The sequence below is a fragment of the Thunnus thynnus genome, chromosome 18 (genome assembly GCF_963924715.1).
Source record: "Thunnus thynnus chromosome 18, fThuThy2.1, whole genome shotgun sequence".
NCBI classification, from domain to species: Eukaryota; Metazoa; Chordata; class Actinopteri; order Scombriformes; family Scombridae; genus Thunnus; species Thunnus thynnus.
In genome coordinates, this window is record NC_089534.1 from 23685397 (window position 1) to 23706920 (window position 21524).

General features: G+C 39.0%; 1 protein-coding gene across 1 annotated transcript in view; it reads right to left on the bottom strand.

Annotated features, from left to right (window-relative positions):
• The window catches only part of LOC137169912 (nesprin-2-like), a 90004-nt gene extending 70271 nt beyond the window's left edge, over positions 1 to 19733 (bottom strand). The window contains exons 1-29 of the mRNA XM_067573340.1: positions 19559 to 19733; positions 19084 to 19188; positions 15625 to 15686; positions 12946 to 13041; positions 12711 to 12788; positions 12529 to 12621; positions 11901 to 12097; positions 11113 to 11312; positions 10813 to 10913; positions 9889 to 10002; positions 9649 to 9786; positions 9144 to 9308; positions 8655 to 8767; positions 8312 to 8480; positions 7860 to 7956; positions 7574 to 7761; positions 7315 to 7467; positions 6874 to 7011; positions 6662 to 6745; positions 6353 to 6520; positions 5744 to 5902; positions 4886 to 5650; positions 4312 to 4446; positions 3723 to 3878; positions 3410 to 3576; positions 2697 to 3030; positions 1611 to 1726; positions 468 to 618; positions 6 to 385 (exon numbers count right to left, since the gene is read on the bottom strand). Coding sequence (XP_067429441.1) covers positions 6 to 385; positions 468 to 618; positions 1611 to 1726; positions 2697 to 3030; positions 3410 to 3576; positions 3723 to 3878; positions 4312 to 4446; positions 4886 to 5650; positions 5744 to 5902; positions 6353 to 6520; positions 6662 to 6745; positions 6874 to 7011; positions 7315 to 7467; positions 7574 to 7761; positions 7860 to 7956; positions 8312 to 8480; positions 8655 to 8767; positions 9144 to 9308; positions 9649 to 9786; positions 9889 to 10002; positions 10813 to 10913; positions 11113 to 11312; positions 11901 to 12097; positions 12529 to 12621; positions 12711 to 12788; positions 12946 to 13041; positions 15625 to 15686; positions 19084 to 19159 — 4793 coding nt within the window. The 5' untranslated portion in view covers positions 19160 to 19188; positions 19559 to 19733. The remainder of the gene's footprint in view (positions 1 to 5; positions 386 to 467; positions 619 to 1610; positions 1727 to 2696; positions 3031 to 3409; positions 3577 to 3722; positions 3879 to 4311; positions 4447 to 4885; positions 5651 to 5743; positions 5903 to 6352; positions 6521 to 6661; positions 6746 to 6873; positions 7012 to 7314; positions 7468 to 7573; positions 7762 to 7859; positions 7957 to 8311; positions 8481 to 8654; positions 8768 to 9143; positions 9309 to 9648; positions 9787 to 9888; positions 10003 to 10812; positions 10914 to 11112; positions 11313 to 11900; positions 12098 to 12528; positions 12622 to 12710; positions 12789 to 12945; positions 13042 to 15624; positions 15687 to 19083; positions 19189 to 19558) is intronic.
• Positions 19734 to 21524: the final 1791 nt, after the last annotated feature.

The window sequence follows — 21524 nt, forward strand, 5'->3', positions numbered from 1 at the left end:
GAGTCATTCCCACGGCCTTTAAAATGCTGTCAACACTATCAGATTGTTCCACAGCAGTCTGCAACCTCTGCTGCATTACTGCCTGCCAAGAAACTCTCTCCTGTTCCCAGTCTGCCTCATTTCGCTGCCTGCTGGGGTCCTGGTTAGCCCGCAGGGTTGGGATCTCAGCCTCGACTTCACTTGTTGTGGCCAGGAAGTGATCCAGGGACCAGACAGCTGAATGAACCTTCTTTAGCCGCTGTCTGAGCTGCTCGAGATGATGGACACTGCTGTGGAAAGCCTGGCAGAGGGATGAAGAGGATGTGGTTTCCAGCCCTGGTCTGTCCTCTTCAGCACTTTGTTTTGATAGCTTTCTCATTTCAGACTGCAGTTTGTCATCCATTTCCTGTGTAGTTCAACAGAGATTAATGTTTACATATTTTACTCAGAAATAAAGTATTATTTGTTTGAACAAACTGGAGATGTACCCTTAAGTCCGATACGAGTCGAGGATCAGCCAAGGTCATGGAGGAGATGTCCACAGGGTCTCTAATGATGCGGTTCAGTTTCTCTGTGATCAGCGCCATCTGATTATCTGCTGACTCAATGAGGTCTGCAAAATTCTCTAGAGATCCCATCCTGAGACAAACATCAAAGTAAAAGCAACTGATTTTACTTGTCAGAATAAGTTGTTATTATGTATAGTACTACAATGTAGCATCTGCTAAGGAAGATTATGTCATCTGATTGAAACAATGAAACAATGAGATGAAATTGTTTTGTTAACTGCTGTTTCCAAAGACAAGAATGAAATGAAATTCAATTTATTTTACATTGTCAGTCCTTGTCAAAAATAATACTGTGCATAATAATGTAATATAATACATTAATATATATTTCATAAGGTTTTTGATCAAAACCAGTAATCCTATGATTACTTTGCTCTGCACTGAGGTAATAATAATAATAAACTATAAACATTTTTTAAAATGTTATTAAAAAAGCAGATTACAAAGTGCTTTACAATGACAAAATGCAAAAGACACTAAAAAATACATAACTACACACATGCAGAGAAATTTACCCGACTTGAATATTAATATATACATATATATATATATGTATGTGATAATCAACAAGTAGATGTGCATTAAATGGTTTTAAGGCACGATGTGGCAGCGAAAAACCACCTGACATGGAGCCGGGCCGGTTCCTGAGACTAAAAGGCTACATGGGAACAGAGTCTGCTGCAAAATCTGTGAAAAATCAAGTTAATCTCACCAGTGTCTTTTTTATTCTTATTTCATTATACTGAAAACAAGGTACATAGCAGACTGATGTGTCTTTGGGGTAATTATATTGCTTAAATGAAACAAAACCGTTCAGACAGGCAGTAACAAACTGTAAATTCACACTAAATTCTTACTAATTGTAAAAAAAAAAGTATAAAGCTGTCACTTTTAAAGGATGCTGTTGATTCACATGACAATGGCATCCAATAGATTTCAATTTTGGATCATGTTCTACTGTGCTAATCTGTCTGGTTTTAGTTAAAAGTTTATTTCACATGCGGTCAGATTTCAAAACAGCAGAAATGTGAATTAAATCCTAAATGAGATATTAAACTATACCTTTCTAGTACTTCCTGTTCGGAGGAGAGCTCATCCTGTAGTGGGACGGCTGTCTCTGGGATGACGGTCCACTCTGCCTCCTGCTTGGTCTCCACAGTGTCGCCCCTGACAACCATCTGAGAGATGGAAGAGTCGCATGGTAACAGAGCAGTGAAGAAAAGATGGAGCGGAGTGAGCCTATCCAATTATGGAGGATTAGTGCACTACAGCTGGTACTGTGGCTTGTTAGTGTCAGCTGATGAAACGGCTGTGTTTATTTCTGACTGGGAAGACTTCAGGGAAGACCACTTTAAATGCAACGTATAAACTAATTAACATATGCAACATACACACTCTACTATAACTTGGTTCATATGACAAGTCACATCATATTTACATGTGTATGGTGACACAATGCTAACTCTGATATAAAAATGAATTGCTGCACAGGCAACATTTTAATGTAAATAACAGATATAAAACTTTCTATTGAGGTTCTGGCTCACAGGTGGACATTAAACAAGGAAGGAAAAGCCACACGCTCATAACTCCATTTCTCCCTTTTTTCCACAGGATGTGCCAAAATATCAATCTATATCAATCAATCAATCAATATCAGTCAGTTTTACTCTCCTTTCTTTGATGTAAATAATACATGTCATGTCATGTCATGTCATGTGTCTTATTATTAATAAGACACTATCTATAAATAAGTTATTAATTTGGTTGCAACAGAGAATAATGTATCATTCTCAATAAATAAGATGCCACATATCTGCCTCACAAGCCCAAATTATGATCTACAGTTGATTTCACATTGAAAATTAAAACAATCTTAACAAAACTTTTATGAAATCTTCACTTACAGGAAGTGACAATTTACTCTGAAATATGAAATCAAAATTTCCTTTAAATTACAGCGACAGTACTCCATATTACCTGATTTCCAGGTTAAGAAAAACATTTTTCAAACTTAAAAAAGTACCAACAATTGTGTCTAGCTGTCCACTAAGTCTAAAAATACCTAAGAAAAAGCAAGATAAGCAAAAAACAAAAAACAAAAAAGAGGACCATCTAAAGAAAGGCATTGATGTGATTTCTTCATACCTGTACGTGAGTTTGGACTTGCTGACTGCTCTCTGTGATGTTCAGTAGACGAGCTTTCAGCGGCTGCTCTTTGTCTTGAAGTGAAGGCTCTTGCCCAGATCTTGCACGGTCTTTAATTCGTGTCAGGTGTTGCTCATTCTCTGTCGGCGCGTCCCGAGCTCGCAGTTTGATGATATCACCGTGAAGCTGCCCTGACACAGCATAACCCACAGCTGAGAGGTCTTGCTGTGAGCCGCCCACGCTTGGTTTCTGTTGGAAGTTGTTGCTCAGCTGTGGGCCGACCGGCATACCAGTCGCTCTCAGCGGGGTGTTTTCCCAGAGCTGCCGTCTCCTGCTGAGTTAAGAAATGTTCATTGGTGGGGGAGGTTGAGGGCCAGTCAGTTAAAAACCACTCAGTTCAACAAACATCTCATTAGAATTAACAGACTTGAAGGATTACAGAGTGACAATTGTTATTAAATAAGCTCCTTCAATTTGTTTTGGGGTATTTTTCTCAAATTCACAAACTCTAAATAAATGTCATTACCTATAAGCATCCTGGCTACTAGTAAGATTCACTCATAAACACAAATGACTGTTCAAGAATAATAAGCATAACTGTTACTTCAGAGCAGAGGAGACATGTGTGGAAATACATCTAATAATCTTTTTATTTCCTTAATTGATGTCATGTCAAATACATTACACCTCATGATGTTTGTACTACAGCTTACCTGTCATCCAGGAGCTCTGTGTCATTGGGTTTTGTTTCCAGAGCTTCATCCGACTCCTTCAGTTGGTCTGTTGCGAGGCAGGAGGATTCTCTCGGTGCCAGTGTTTCACACAGCTTCTGGAGTGATTCAGCACGTTCCTCGATGGTTTGAGCTCCTTCAGTGACGGCCTGGAAAGAATGTGAACTTCTGAGAAAATGAACTCAAATATCTTTCTCTCTGAATTTCTGAACTTCTTCCAGAAACAGACCACAGGCCAAACAGGCCACAAAGCACAATCAGATGTTAATGCCATGTTACAGAAGTACACAAGTACCTGTTGCTGCTGCAAAGACTCATGGTCAGTCTGGTCAGCGGTTTCAAGCTGAACGTAGTTAGTATGCATTTCACATTCGACAACAGAAAATGGCGGCTTTTCTCCTATTTTAGACCATAATATAGGAAGAAAGGCGGCCATTTCTCTGTGGACATCCTGGGTGTGACACAAACAGGCAGAAACTTACTTTGGGAACATTTTTAAGTTTGTCAAAAAAATGTTAGTTACTATGCCATATTGTCCTGGTTTAAAGCTCTTTTAAATACTGTTAAATTCGTTTGCTTTTCTGTAAGTGAGTATGTGTTATAGTGTTACAAATGGGACAACACAAAAAGTAAAAATTATTTTAGAAGAAGTTAGAGATTGTAAGAAACTGTTGAGAGACACAATAGCACTGGATAACAATTGATGAGAAAACAATAAAACCATGTAAGCTTGTGTGTTTCTGAATTCTTTAATATATGGTTAAAGCTTGTTTGTTGATTGTTTTTAAAACTCAATAAAACCTTTCTATATGACAAAAGTGACTCAACCCCTGCTAGAGAGTGCATCAGTCTTTTATAGACTCAATGTCAAGTCCCTGTCATACCTCCCACTGCTTTCGGACTGAGTCAGAGAGGAGTATCAAGTCCTGGAGCTGTGGCCCCGAGCAGAAGGCCCCATAACCCTCCACTGCAACCAGGAACTCCTCAAGGAAGGCAGGCTGCAGAATCTTTAAAGCCCTCTGCACAAAAAGACATAGAGCTGGACAAACATGCACAAACAAACTGGAAGCTATGCAAAGCAAAACACCACAGACCATTAAAAAACGGGTCTTAATTCTGATTTTTTTTTTCTCCACAGTCTGGATGTTGCAGCATGAAAAGCAAGTCTTAAACCAGACCAAGCTTCTGTTTTAAGCCTTTAATAAGCAACAAGTATATAAATGACTGACTTATCAGCAAGTGCAAAAGACAAATGTGGAAAAAAATTCTGAAGGTGAAGACTTCAGAATTTCAAATATTTAAAACATTAAATTAAAGATACAATGTGTAAATGTTATGAGATTTGTTTCAAGACAAAAATATGTACTTTTTTCTACACTTCAAACAAATTCCCTGTACAACTAAATACTATGTAGTAATGTTTGTATTATTCTATATCTCTTTATGTTAAAACTGTACCTGTTTCTTCTTGGCTTGCGCCTCTGAAATCTCTTTGCCGCCAAATAATTTGATTGCTTGCTGGATGCGTCCCTGCAAACGAAACCTGGCCTTCTCCAGCCTGCTCTTCGCCATTGACTGGGCCTTTGAATGAACTTCACTGCGGACCATAACTGGTGGCTGTAAAGACGTTTTATTACTCTGTGAAGTGTTTGGTTGCTCTCTTGTTCTGGATTTAGGCTGGAATTTGTGAGTTTGTGAGGGGGACGAGCCCGTCTTTTCCTCTGTGACTGTACTTGGTGTGGGTTTGAACAGAAGTGGACTTTTCGGAGACTTTGGTCCAACAGGAGTTTGGGTCAGAGGTTGTTCATTTTGACTTGAACTTGAAGCTTGGGCGGGGAATTTGAAGAATGATTGTGACCGGATCATGGCCTCTGATTCAACTTTGTTTACAGACTGAGGCAGCATTTGGATTTTGACATGGGGTACGACAATGACTGATTGTTTTGTGCTCTGGGAATGGGTGTAATTTTTAGGTTGACTGTGGAGTCCTCTTGTCCTCGGTTGAGGTGTCGGCGATGAAATCTGAAAAGAATGTTGTTTTGGGTCCTGGGTTTGCAGCTTAACGTTCCCAACCTGGTCTACATGTTTAGTTCTGGCCACAACAAGTAACCCTGCCTGTGCTTGTTTTTGCATCTGACGGGCTGTTTCCAAAGGTGGCTGCTTCTCAGGAGCTTCACCAACATGTGGCCTAAACCCAAGGGAACTAAACATTCCAAGAATCTCCTAAGAAAACAAAAATAAACAAAGCACATGGTCTGATAAGTTGGTCAAGTTGTTGAAGAACTGAAAAAGTTATCATACATTAATTCAACTCACCTGGCAGTTGGAGACTGTCTCTGAGATCCTGTCCTGCATGCCAGAGGTACTGAGGTGCTGCAAAGGAGACGTTTTCTGGACTCGGCCCACAAGGTCCTGAAGATTCTGTCCTTCAGTCACAACTTGGTTCTCCAGCTGCAGGCCTCGAGAGATTAAACCCTAACAAAAGAAGGACCCAAACCAAACATTAGCATACTTTTAAAAACTTTACAGGACACAGTCATGGTTTGTTTTTGCCATAAAGTCATCACATTTGACTGAGCCAACATAGTTTTGGTTACATTGGTTATATTTTATCATACACCCAAGCCATCCGCTATCCATGAGGGATTCCATGTCCCATGAGCCCAACTTTTACATATTTTTTCAAAATTCAAAATTCATGAAAAAAGATGTCACTCTACTACAGAGCTCACACAATTTGATTACAGGTATTCACTAGGAAACACCACTAGGAGCACCTAGGACCAAGTGTGGAGGCAAAACAGAGTGAAAAAACACAAGAATCATAAAGATTATTAATATAAATCAGACTCTTTTGTATTGACTTATCCATAACAAGAAAAGAAATGCTGAATTAGAAGGTGCACACAGTTTCAGTTTACTGACTTTAGCTGCCGATTCCAGTGCAGATTGTCCTCTGTGCTCTTTCTCCTTTAGGAGCTGGTAACAGTCCAGAGCCTCTGAGCTCCAGTGGTCCAGCTCTGCCAAACAGCCCTCCAGCCTGGATGCAGCCCGCTGCAGCTCCTCACAGGTCCTCTCTGCTTTTACCAGCATCTACCATACATATACAAGCATATACTGAACCTTTGTCTCAGCTTGCACTTTGTATAACACATAAAACCGGCACCACAGAGACAGGATAATGTGACAATCTTGAACTGCATCACAGTAAGTTAGTGAGTTTTTACAGAATACCTCTGGGAGAGTTTTGAGGCTGTCTTTGTCTGGGAATGGACTGACGGATGACACATCCACCTCCACTAACTTTTTACAGAGTAGCTGACAGAAAGAAAAATGAAGAAACACCAAAGAGAGAGTAGTTCAGGCATAGAAAGACAAACAAGAAAATCTTATCTTTATTTTGCTGCTGATTTCACATCCATGCATTCATTTGTAACTTTGCCAACCTGTAGTTTCTGTCTGTTAGCCTTCAGTGGGACTGATGCCACCTCCAGCGGTTGTCTCAGTAGCCAGCTGGCCTCATGAGACAGTGAATGCACCATTTGAAGACAGAGGGGACCAACAACAGGCTCCGATGACACTTCCTAGGAAAGACATGCTTCTTGAGTCGTAACCCTCATTGATATCTGTATGTTTTGTTATCCATATGCCTGTTTTATGTCACATTTAAAATGAAATTTAAAAAATACACTGGAAGAAAAGCTTATAACCTTCACCGGATTAAACTACAACAAAAAAGGGTAGAATAAACCCATCTAAAAAAATATTTAGATTCATTCTGTGAAAATTATGAACAGTTAAAATCCTTTGTATCAATTTCATCTAAACTGTCCCTTCATGTAAAATCTCACCACAAGGTAAAGTACAGTGAGAACATGCATACTTACAAACATGGTCTTCTTCATGCATTCAGCCCACTGCTTGTTGAGCTTGCTGAGTTGCTCGGCCAGAACAAGGCTGGTTGAAGATTCTGTCACTTCAATGAGCAAGTTTCCCACCTCGTTCACCCGAGCCTGACATGACGACCACTCATTCATATCCTACCGCAACCGAACAGACAGAGGCATCTTTACTTTCTGCCTCCTCTTCAACCTGCACAACACAACTCAATTGCAAACACTGGATAGTGAGAGTCATAAAGGTTACCTGCGTCCCCTCAGCAGCAGATTGTGTTTTCTGTGCCAGCCATGTGTGCAGAGAGGTAAGGCACTTATCATACGTCTCCCACGCAGACACCACTCTCTCCATCATTGTTCTCACAGTCGTCACAGCCTGTGTGACCAGCGCAGCTTCACTTTCTGCTTCCTTCACCTGTCGAGTAACTAGCTGGGAATCTTGACGCGGGGAGAGGAGAGAGTAAGGAGTTTAAGTCTGGTTTCGTGATGTAAAAATCATAATTTTATCATACCATAGACACGCATTAAGCCCATACCTAGTGCTGCTTTGCTAGTGTAAGCATTAGCCCTCTCCTTCAGTTTTTGGAGAGCGTCCATCAGAATCAAAAGCAGACCTTGGCGCTCCACTGTTTCCTAGACAACCAATAAAAATCATTACTGTTGCTGGTTATTCAACAGGAATAACTTACTTGATTACTTACGTGAGTTTAAAAAAAATCACATGAACAACTAAAATCAAGAGGATACGTTTTTTCCTGGATCCATGCAAAGTTAGTTTATTAATATAAGATCCTGAGTCATTCTAATGGGCTGAAACAGTGCATGCGCTACAGGTTATCTTCATTTAAACCGTTTGTTCATTAAAAATACTAAATCATATCAACTGTGTTATTTGACAGTAGTTACAGTAACTTACATTACCGCTGCTCACGTCACTACATTTTTGAAACTTGAAGATTTTACATCCTCCTCTTTCATATGAACTCACATGCCAGTCCTGGAGAAGCAGAATAACTGTCTCCTGGGATCTGTAGGGAGCTTTCCAGGACTGAACCTTTGCACTGATGCGGCCCAGGAGGTCCAGTACGGTGTGACGGGATTCCTTGTATTCCAACTTGATCCCTTGATACTTGGCTGTGACTCTGACATTGGTTAATCTTTTTTTTTTCAAATAAAAAAAGGAACACATTATTTAATGATTTTATTGGCACGCAACTGTAGATCACTTTAATACCAGTGAGTTTAAGATTCCATGGCTTTAAATATTTATAAGGGAGTAATGAATCCAGAAAATACAGTGATTACAGAAATTGTACAATTAAGTCACGTACCGTCTTTTTATCTCATCAAACTTTTCAAGGGGCACTATTATGTTCCTGGAGTCATCCATGTTGTGGAAAGTGTCGATGATATTCACGTGGTGGCTCATCTCCTTAGTTAAAGTCTTAAATCAACAAATAAGCACATAAACTAAATGATAATAGTTTAAAGTCAGATTTATCAAGATGTTGTTATGCTGCCTGTTCATACTGTATATATACAGCACTCACATCTGACCCGGTCATGTCACATAGTATAAATATTGTTGTTATTTCAGGGTTTCAGAACACTAAAAAAATCTGTTTGTTTTGGATGTTTGAGAACAAGGAAGATCAGATGTAAAATATCTTTATTTTGAAGCTCAGTTTTTGAGCAAAATAATCAATATCTGTATCACATCAGTTTTCAAAGCCATCTATTGCATACTCTAGAATCCAAATAAATCACCAAGATGGTTTTGTTCTTTATTAAAAATACAGTTTCTTTTTTTTTAATCAAACCTGTAGAGTGTCTTGTTGTGCTCTTGCTTCTTTGGCAGCGGCTGCGTGCTCTTTCACTGTTTCTCCATCTTCTGTTAGCGCTGCCTCCGCACGCTTCAGCCACACAGCCACTGAGTCCAGAGGAGGAGGAAGACTCACATCCAGGTCTGCTTTACATCTCTGCAGCTGAAGAATGACACACACATATACAACCTGGTATAAACCTGGTCACCTGAGCAATGGAAAAATACAATGTGGTCATTTCTCTTCCATCAAGTTTTACTTTCATCTGGAGAGGGAAGCTTGCAGCCCACAATGTTTGCTGCAAACTACTGTCGGTAAAATAGTGGTGAATCAGCTAAGATAAGGAATATGAAGTTGTTTTCTAGACCAAAAGCACCCACAGGAGCAGGTTTTCCTTCCACTTTCATAACATCTAAAGCACAAGATGCAATATGAGAGGAAGACAAGAGTGACTTTTTGTTCTTCTGAGGGAAGAGTGTTACCCTACTCCTTATTTCCTCACCTCCTCCTCCAGACGATCCCATGCTGTCCTGAGAGCATGCTGCTCCTGACTCAGCTCAGGGCATCGTCTTATAGCAGAGAAGAGGGTCATCACTGGTCTCCTTTGCTCAGTGAAGGAGCTAGCAAGGCTCTGGAACACCTGGTGAACCACACACAGTGACAGCGCCAAATCACTCCACCATAATGCAAAAAAATTTTTTTAAAATACACATTAATCTTCACTTCTTGTGCTTTGCCTTACCTGATATTTTTCTGCATAGCTTGATTTCTCTGCAGCCGTCCACGTCTCTGACAGTTCGTCATAGGCTTGCTGCAGCCAGCAAGTCACCTCTCGTGCACGCTCACTAGGAGATGCCTTCATTTTCACAATTGAAACAGATAACAAATACACTTAGACACCATAAAAGTGTTTAGTGGGGTGAATAAGCAAGGTGAGCTGCACAATCAGTGCACAAATAGAACACAGAACCAAATAGTTAAACTAAATGGTCATTTAGCTCTTTGAGAAGAATGTTTTTTGAGTCCTGGATGCATCAGAAGAAAAACAAATGTTTCAACTTCAGATCAGAAAATATGACTCAGTCTTACTTTGCCCTTGCAGGCATAACCATGCATCTGATGGACATTGGTGGGTAATAAAAACATGCCCCCATTAATGCAAATTACCGTGTGACAGAAAGACATATAAAGAGTGACAAACATGTCAAGTGACTTCTTCGCTTGGTGTATAGTTACGGTACCTGGCGTAATGGCGAGACAGCAATTGCTGGAGTAAAGTGAGAAGGCAAGTTCACAGGTGAGAAACAGGGGGGCTGAACCAGAGGAAACAGCTACACCACCACCAGTAGAAAGCATGAAAGAAAGAGTTGGAAGAAGAGGACAGAGAAGATGGTTAACACCCATCAGTTTCATGCATGAGTATGAGAAGACCAGCTGAGGACAGGGAAGAGAAGCAGCAGGGGGCGAAAGAGAACTAAACATCCAACTGAAGCAGCGATTCTATTACTCTGTAACTCTGCATCTTGAATTTTTATGGATTTAATTCACTGGCTTCTTCACATGAAACATCACACAAAGAATGTAATCCAGGAAATAAGACCTGTGTATTTAGTGGGTTTGAAGTCAGTGTGGCACAGTGATTAAAATGAATGGTTTGACTGCTAACCTCCAGATGCTCATCAGGCGCTGGCATGTCACTGGAGTACTGTAGAAACTGGGCCACATAAGTCATGATGGACTTCTCATCTGGGTCGTCAACATCAACATCTTAGGAGAAAGAAAATACAGAGAAAGACTTTATTGTTGTTCAGAGTGGCAGCAACTCTATTAGATTAGCATTAGATTTGTTTCTCAAGAATATTGCATATTAAGAGCAGTAATTTCAAGTTAAAAGACAGTTGTTATTATTTGGAAACTTATCAATATCACTGTAAAACACTATTTAGAATGATTTCATCTTCCTCACCCTGGGGCTCCAGCAGGCGGGCGATGTGGAGCTTCCTCTCTGCCAGGTGAAATGCTTCTTCCAGGTTCTCCAGGTTACTTCTGGCCTGGACCAGAGAAAGATCGACCAGCTGTGGTCTAAGAGAGCACAAGATGGCCAAGAAGGCCTCTCCACTTCTCCAACTCGACTTGAAGTCCTTCACACTGACAAAGCAACCAACCCTGGAGAGAAGAAGACAAAAACAGATGCAAAAAAGAGAGAAGAAAGAAAAAAGAGTTTTACTTGGGATTCAAAGCATTCATGACACTTTTGTGATTATTACAAGGCAAAACAAAGAGGGTCTAAGCTAGTCCTCTAGAGGCAGCAAAACTTCAGTCACTGTTATTTACCCCTGCTTGATTTAATAAAGAGGAGTGGAGAATATCCACACCTGAATTTGATTTTTTTTTTAAATACTTTGAAATATCCTGGACAGGCAACAAGTCCATCACAGAGCAAACATATCAGCAAGTGCTTTAACACAAATATTCACACAAATAAACAATTTATCTCATCTACCTGTTTTATATTGTTTGAGAGGAAAAGGGATCACTAAGAGGAAAGACAAGCAAACAGATGTGCAACATGCAAACCCCACAAACAAAGGTCTGAGGCTGTGAGGGAACCGTTCTTACCATTTAGCCACCATAAAACTTTTTACTTTGTCTGTTCTGCTCTTTACTACAAGTGCATTGGACTCTTTTATAAAATATCTAACAAATCTGTTGTGCCTTTGTTTAACGCATCGGTATTTTTGCTTAAGAACTCACTTTTGGCATTGGTCCCTCACCCACATGAGCAGGGCTTTCTTGGCGGATATTCGGAAGCGTCTGTGGAGGGGCGATGTCTGGCCTGGAGGAACTGGACTCGCTGGGATTGGGCTGCCGGACCAGGAGTCCAAACTGGCCAGAGAGTCGAGGGATGAATGACGAGAGCTGAAGGAGAGAGTGCTGGCCAGCTCCTCAATCTAAAATAGAGATGGAGAAATTGAAGTATAATTAATCAAATTATCAGTATCGTCAAATTTGCTCATGAACGAGTGAAATCTGATCAAAATTTAGAATCAGTGCAGGTTAAAACTGATCAAAACACATTAGAACTGATCAATCTCTTAATAAATACCTTTTTAAATATCATGGCTATCGTAAAGGTGGAAAGCACATATCAATATGTTTTTTAAATCTACTATCATACACAAGATTATAGACATCAAACTGCTCAGACAACTCTATATATTAAACATATATGTGAAGATTTAATTTGAGTTTAATTAGTATTTTTACATTTTCTACAATTTACATCACAACTGCAGTTGCTTCTGTTTCTCCTTCATAGCAGAGGCAGTAGTTGGTTAGTATGTGCTGCCATTCATATTCTACTATCACCATGTGCACTCACATGACAGTGGAGAATGATGGTCCATACAAGGCCGAGAATGATGGAAGGTTTTCCATCTATGATATCTGGGATGTTTATGTTCACCAGTCTGACCTGCACCAACCAACCATAACAAAAGTTAATAATAAAACACACCACAGATTCAGATGGGGTTTTATTTTTGTGTGTGTGTGGAAACTTACAGATTTTTTCTTGAGAAAGTTCAGTGCTGTTTCAATGTTGGCCCTCTGCTGGAAAACCCCACGGCCCCTTTGTCTTTTCTGTGGAGACAAGACAACATATCTGCAAATTTAGCATGTCTCATTTTGGCTCTTTGCCTCAACCAATATTTTTCTAGTTGTTAAGTACAGGTCTTTTAATACACTTGTAGGAATCTGTTCAATTCACTGATGTCTGAAGCACATCATGGTAACTCACCAAACGTTGGCTACTCATCACCTCCAACAGGTCAAGCAGTCGTGACCCATCTCTGAGGTCAGAGAACAGGTCTGACACAAATGATGGAGGTGTTCTCTGTAACAATGAACAAGGTCAATTTGTATTATTGAGTCTGTCTGGCAGCACAATTCATCACATAAAATGAGTGAATTGAGGAATCTCAGCAGATGAAGGCAGATGTTCACAATAAAGTGTTCTCATTTATTTTCATTTAAACGTCAAAACAAGAAGCAGCAGTAGCAGCTTGCAAATGTATCTAAGCTGCTGGAGAATGTTTGCCATTAAAGCAACACTTAACAGAAAGAGTCCAAACATATTGTCAAATGTGCTACATGCAACAACAAACATCTAGATCAATATATCTTCACACCACATTCATTTGAGACTTTAGAAAAATACTAAATATATACCAAATTAGTATTAGTATAGTATTGTGTATAAATAACTGTAAATAACCCTGGGTCACAGTGTCATATTTGAAGAGGAAATTTGCTGCATTTGATACAAAACAGGAAGTTATTCAAGGTTTTGTTGTGTCATTTGATAAAGTGGGAAAATGCTGATGGAAAAATCATTTCTTTCATGCTTATCCTCCTGTAAACCAAAGGGGAAAAACAATCTACTGTGCAACAGGAAACAACACAAGTCCTGGGACATGTGAACTATATTGTGGGTCATGCTGTAAAAATTTTGTATATCAACTTGTGAAAACAAAGTTATTTTTTAAATTCTACATAGAGGACTTTTACAAATATGCAACAACCCAAACATCTGAAACCTACTGTGATGGGTATAGATTTGGGTGAGGTTGGTAGGCACCTTTCCCTACCAATATCAAGGTGTTGTTGGATTGTCCCTACCAATATTTTTACCAATCTCAAGCAATCTAGTCACTTTGACTCCACATAATGTCAACAGGAAGATCCCTGCAGAGTTGGCAGAGTTGGCAAGTGCAGGATATGGGGGATAGTCAACCTGATGATCCTGCAACCCTCAACTTCAAGCTCTAGTCTTATTGACTAGCAACAGCCCGCAGCAACAGCAGCAGTGGTGGAGACAGTGAGGTGGAGAATCTGATGCTGTTAGTATTTATAGCTTAAATGTTCCAAACATCAAAGAATTGAAAACGACTTCACCCAACAAAACTAAGATCATTTGATATTATATTTAATTTCAGGCATTAGCTGTTGTTAGCACACACACAGTGTCACAGAGACACAGACAGGTGAGCTCTGATGTCATAGTGAAAGCCATAAGTTCAGGAGTTGAATGAAAGATAATACAAATAGAAGTTTTTGAGATGATTTAAAGAGACTCAAATTCAAACAACATATATGTGCCTTTCAGTCCACAAACTGAAAGCAGGACAGAATCTCAGGTGAGGTTTGAAAACCTTCCAGCAGCGAGTTACAGAGCAGCACATTACCTACAGGTTTCTGTACATTTATTTTAATGTAACATTTATCATGACAGTCTATGATATGTTATTTTTAAATGTTTTGGTCTCAGATTTATAGTTAAGTAGACTATCAATAAAGTAAAATGTAAAAATGAGAGAAAAATCATGATACAAATCCAGTTTCAGGCAAGTCAGCGAATGCATATTCAGTAAAGTAAACATTTTGCAGAATCAGGCTCTTTATGTGTGCACGTGTGTGTGCACATGAAAGTGAAAGAGTGATAGAGAGCAAGTACACATACACAATTATTTTGGCCATCTAACAAAAAATGTCCCCACCAAAGTTAAAACTGAACCTACGCGCTTGGCTACTTCTATGAATCTGTAATGGATCCACTCAGAAGTATTTGTGTCACAACGGTAAGTGTTGTCCTCATAAAGGAAGAATCTCTTGTTGGGGATTGTGAGTGAGCTCAGTTGGGTGTAACAGATGTCAAGTTATGAACGAGTGATTTTGGAGTGCAGTCATATGGATATGTGGTTACGGAGAGGAGGTCGGGTTCAGATTACGTGCTGTTCTGCGCCACTGAAGCACTATTTATATTCTTGTGCCCGTGTCACAAGCGGCTCAAGGTCTCTTTCCAACGAGATCCAGGGTGAGCTGCTTCACTCCACTTCACTGTCCAACCAATGAGTCAGCAAATCGCTGTACGGCTTGTTTGATATCATTTACAGCCCTATCACAGCGTGGCGTCATGTCACTTTTCTCTCTGGGTTCTTGAAAATGTTTTTTTATATCTTCATTAATTCCAAATATTACTAGAAAGAGGAAGTGGGAGAAATATTAACTGTTTGACCAAACCATTAATCGGCACTTCTGATCAGGTTTTGCTTGAGCAATCTGCTGCATTAAAGGTGGGTTTAGATTATGTTCAGCCTCAAACATGAAAGTAAAAGGTCAGCAGGCAGAGCATTTGAAATGACAGGAAAGCCATGTGATACACGCAAGAGACAGTTACATGTTATCTTATCTTTGACAGAGCAGGTCCTTTAATTAGTTAAATTGTTTGTTTGATGCTACCAAATTTGAGTGTTAAAACTGCTCCAGCAGCTGTTTTATCTTTACAAATTTATAGCTATATGCGATTTGTCCTTGAAATGAGGTGGCTGTAGTTTCTTGTTTCCATCCCTAAATACATCAAAGATCATGTTCATTTTATTCTATAAGCACCGCACAGAAATATGATAATCCAGCATACCTTAGAGAGTTGAGCATTTATCCAGTTGGTGAATGTCCTTTTCTGAATCTGTTCTTGCTCCACTGTTAGGGAAACAGAAAGAACTGTCATTTATAGACATACAAGATGTGTAAATTTAGTGGTTTCTGATCTCTGAAATTAATACAGCATTGAAGTACTAGACAATCAAACTGATTACTGTAACACAAAAACACAAATTAGAATTAAAAACTGATGATTTCCTTTGGATTTTGGAAGCTCCTGTTAAACAGTGTGACAGCATGGCATGCCCCTGTGGCCTTAAGACGCATGCCATATAACCACAACATCCATAGTTCAAATCCACCTGCGGTCTCTTGTTGCATGTCACCCCTCATCACTCTCTCCCTTCAATTCCTGTCATCTCTCCACTGTCCCTATAATAAAGGCATAACCCTCAGTTTGACAGTAGCATGTGCTGTAGGTACATGCAGTAATGAATTAATGAGTTGCATCTCAGTTTTTCTTTATGTGAAAGTCCATTTATCGCTTCTCATGTTGGTGTGGTCACCTGGATGCAGTTATGTTTTGCAAACAGTTTTTACCACCATTATGCTATATGATGCAGACATAGAGAATGATTTATACAGAAGTTCCACTCACTTTCTTTTGGAAATTGGCAAAGAATCTGACCTACAACTTTAATTTTTCTTATAATGTGTCAGTTTGTACGGTTTCATTTCAAACTGGACTGCAAACCACTAATGGAACAAATGCACAAACACTTCATCAGATATAGCAGCACATTCCTAAGATGTGACCTGTGTATTGTGTGACTGTCTTTGTTGAATACTTTATCTGTTAATTCCATAATAATCCAAAAATGTCATTATAGCAGTGGGAACTCAGATTTGAGCTACAGCAAAAGCTACTCACCGACATTAGAGGCCTGAAGAAGTTCTCGACACTCCATGGTTATAAACAATAGTCAATAAACCCATGTATAAGGAGTAAAGACATAACTCAAACAACATATATGTGTCTTCTCTCCCACTGGCTGACCTCAGAGTGAATGGGTTGCTCTTTAAGCAAAGTAAGGCTATCGGCCGGGATCTGGCTACAAGACAGTGACAGACATAGATACTGAAGCACCCACACCCACACACACACACAGCAAATATACACAGAGACACATTCACAGCCATAATGAACTCCCAGACAGACACATACGCATGTACACTTAGGAGTTTGGGGTGCACATGGATTTCCAGAGGTACTGGACCGGATCTTAAGCTTCTGTTGCCAAAACATGAATCTATATATAACATTATAACGACTTTCCATGTCAATATGGAAGTGACAGGAGGCTTATAGAAATGTGCAAGTAGCTTGGAAATGTAGTCAGATTGTTGAGATTTAGCTTAAAAAGTGTTTCCAGTAAAAGAGTAAAGTGTTTGCATAGGACAAATGAAGAGAATGATTTCCTAGAAACACATGAATAATTTTGGTGTCAAATGTATATACTCATCACTTGTAAAAATAAGTGGCTGAAATGTTCTCTGGCTAAAATGTAATTGTTTATAAATATATATATATATGAATATATAATATATATATGAATGATAGTGTCCAACACAAAAAAGTTGCTTTTACAAACACTGAACCACTACTGTCTGTATCTGTGTGCAATGCTGTTCTACACTTTAAGTATTCTGGGTTTGTGCTGCAAGATTACACATCTAAGTGTCTGTTCCTGCCACCAAACAAGACTATAATTACAAATAAATGTGTTGAGACTTTTTTATTATTGAATGTTTAGTAAATAAAGGACCTCAGAGGTTGGTCTGAGGCAGTCAGAAAAGCACCCAGTCACTTTCCGATTCATGAGCTCACACTTGATATCAGATTTGGCTGTGAGTCTGACTCTGACTCTGCTGTTTGTTTGAGAGCCTGCAAAGCCAGGAAACTCCTGAGCTTTTTAATCACTCGACTCCACCCAACATGTGCAGCAGTGAGAGACTTTATCACATTAATAATACCTTTCTGCTCTCAGGCACATTCTAAGATAAATATATAGATATAGAGATAGAGTTCTCAGATCACTTTACAAGCGTGGAGCTTTTTCAGAAGTTCACAAACAAACAAACAAACAAAATGCCAGCATGACTTCATGTTGTGAGATGATGTTTTGTACACAAAAAAATCTTTTTTTTTGTATGCTTTGCTTAATGTCATCAGTCTTTGGTTACCAAGTGAATTACATGTACCTTCATGTTCAGGCACTTTGTTTCTTTTGGTGCACAATCAAAACTTCCTATGTCAGATAATCCCTGTTGCACAATACAATCCTTATCTCCAAAAATGTGTAAGGACATAACTGACATTAATCACAGATGAAATTTAAAAGAAAACACTTACTTACAATGTTACATGAAATTTGTTTTTCTTCCTTTCTAAAATGTGCACTGCTTAAAAAGGTGCAACACTTAAACTAATAGGTACATTTTCATAAAGACATGATATGCATAGTTTTCAAAGCTGATATATTTGAGATAAAATTAGGAGTACCAGCATGTTTAGTGACTAAATATTTGCCCAATCAATTAATATGCTGGATTTCAAGGTAATTCTTATGACTATGGCCATCATTACATATAGTATACATTAATTATGCTTCCTGAAGTAACAAGAACAATTCAATAACTGCAATTATGCATGTGATTAAAGCCCCATTTGACCAGGAAATTAAATTATTCAGTCAATAACTGACAGAACTGCATGCAGTCTTGGGGGTGTGGACCAAACAATTTAAGAGTTTCCCATTTCAGAATATAAAGCGGAGCAATTAATAGATTTTTGTCTCTTCTGAAGGAATATTTTATGATACTACTGTGTAATTGTAACACAATTCACAAGCAATGAAAATAAAAAAGAGTTTCAAAAATCTCTTTTATCTAAATCTAAATATCTGAAGAACTACAGTGTCAAGGATGCCCTCTTACAGTGTGTGTGTGTGTGTGTGTGTGTGTGTGTGTGTGTGTGATTGAGGGTATACCTGTTAACAAGCTTGTTGTCTTATCACAAGTTGTCTTATATGCACAATGAAACTGAAGCACACACGAACCAGACAGCAGAATACAAATTGTTAAAGTGAGGAGGCATTATGTGTAAGGAAGACTGGACTCACCAACAAACATATACAACCTCCACTCTCACCAAACACTTAGATTTGAGGACTTGTGAGTATGTAACTGTATGCTTTCTGGGGTCTGAACTGCCTTTAACTTCTTAAAAGTCTGAATAGTAATGTTTTTCCGTTTTCATTTTCTAGCCACTTCTTTAGGTCATAAATGAATGTTACACATTATATGTCATATCAGAGTGATACAAGACACATTGAAATATCTCCTCAACACAATTCAAAGACTGACGACCACTGTGATTCCCCACTGCAACACATCACATGTCACAACATCCATAAAAGTACAGGAATAGACTGACCTTGAAGGAGCATGTGCACATTGTCAATGTCCAATGGAATGCCTCCATCGTCATCCTCTGCTCCACCTGAAGCCATATGGTCTCCACGCGTAGCTCAAAATCAACCTCATAAAAATCCAGGAGACATGAATAGTAAATGATCTACCAAGGATCAATCTACAGCACCATTAAGAAAAACAAGTGAACTCTGTAGTGTCAAAGTTTCTTTCCCAAAACATTAATGTTAGCTGCCTCCACTGTATGATTAGTCATACCCATCCACACCCTAACATTACTACAGATACACAGACACACACAGACACACACACACACACACACACACACACACACACACACACACACACACAAAGATACAAGTACGCACATGCAAACACTCAAACAAAGACAGTGCAGTATGGAGAGAGCCGGTAACACACTGCCATAATGTAGATACATATGCAAAAACAGATGGCTTGGTCACAAATCTCTAACATACCTGTAGCTGAGCTGTAGTCACAGAAGACAGCTACTTTAGTGCATATTACAATGAAGAATAGAGTATTAGAAGTGTATAGTAAATCTCCTCAGCTGTGTCCTTTCATATTGGCAGTGTTGATTCACCGAGTCCCTTCAAATAGGACTTGGCCTTTAGGTCCTCATAACTGAAACAAGGTGCCTCTTCTCTATTGGAGTGTAGTGTCAAATAAGAGTGGAAAGTCCCGCCCACGCCTGCTACAGGATGAAATCACTCCTGCAGGCTCTGATATGAACTTTGTACCTTTTGGCTTAAAAGTAATCATATCTTTGTATGCAGGAGCAAAATATTATGACTGGGCTGTCTAGGAACTGTCTGGCTTCCTTTTCTTTGTTTGGCTTTTACACTACTGCAGTAATATAAAGTTGGGAGACATGAAAAACTAGGAAAGACTTTTGGTTTGATGCATCCATGTGATACTGTTTCAGGTTCCTACTGTGGTAATCCCAGCTCATGACTCTGCAATAGACAGCACATGATAAAAATGTAATTCTGCTTTTATTTTTCTCAGTAGGTTTCATAATGTGGAGAAAGTGGGTGAACCAACAGTAGATCATGTAACACAGTGACATTTTTACCCTTGAGTTCAGTGCCAGTGTTTTATTTGTTTATTCACTATGGTGAGTTGGTGGACAGTCTACAGTCTGCCACAAACAATAGCAGCTGCAGCCTCACCTCACATTCTCACCTCTGTCATGGCAATGGGACCTTAAAGCAGAACAAGATACTGTGAAAGATGGTTCATCTGTTCCTCTGGAAAGTTTAAAACTGTGTAACATAAAGTAACATCAAGTTTAAAAAGCAGCCAAATTTCACCATGTCAACAGTGTTTCACTCAAATTGAAAGTGATTTGGGGAGGGTTGGGAGGGGGTTGGGCTAGAGTTGGGGTGGTGGTTCTCATGTTTCACATTTTCTCAGCTGATTTCAGAGAACACAGATTATGAAGTCACAAATTAAAGTAAACTGTTGTCAGGTTTGATAGCACAAGCAGCTGCTGTATGTTAGTCATCAAACTCTGTCACAGTCCTCTAATATGCCAATATTACATAATAACCCAGATTTCAGTATTTATGTAAAACCAAAATGAGCAGTGATGGAAAGTAACTGAATACATTTACTCAAGTATTGTATTTGATGTTACTTTATACTTCCACTCTACCACACTTCAGGGGGAAATATTGTAGTTTCTACTCCACTACATTTATTTGACAGCTTTAGTTACTTTTCGGATGAAGATTTGACACAGTGGATAATATAACAAGCTTTTAAAATACAACAAATTGTTAAAGATGAAACCAGTGGTTTCCAACCTTTTTGGCTTTTGACGTCTTACAAAAAGTAGTGTGTAGTCGGGGTCACATTTCAGATGTCTATGAGTTGTTAACAGCTCCACCAAATAGTGATTTTTCCCTCTAAACTTCTCACATGGTTTCATTTCAATAAATGTCCAAATGATCCAAAAATCAAAGATTAGAGAAAAAGTCCAAAAACTGAAAACAGATTTGTGTATCAGAACTTTGTTTTTTCTCCCATTAATCATCTCACAACCCCTCAGATTTATCTGGCGACCCTTTGGAGGGGCTTGAACCCTAGGTTGGGAACCACTGGACTAAACTAGCTAACTGTATATAAAGTAGTTGAAACTAGCTCCACCTCCAGCAGCTACAACAGTAACATGCTGCTCTAACACTGATGCTTCAGTATTAATAATCTAATGATGTCATATATAATAATATATCAGTCAGAGGGACCAAACCACTACTTTTACTGCAATACTTTAACTACAACAAGCTGATATACTTTTGTACTTTTACTTAAGTAGGATTTTCAATGTAGGAATTTTACTTGCAATTAAGTATATTTTACATTTTTATTTCAGTAAAGCATCTGAATACTTGTTCCACTACTGAACATGAGTATTTTTGT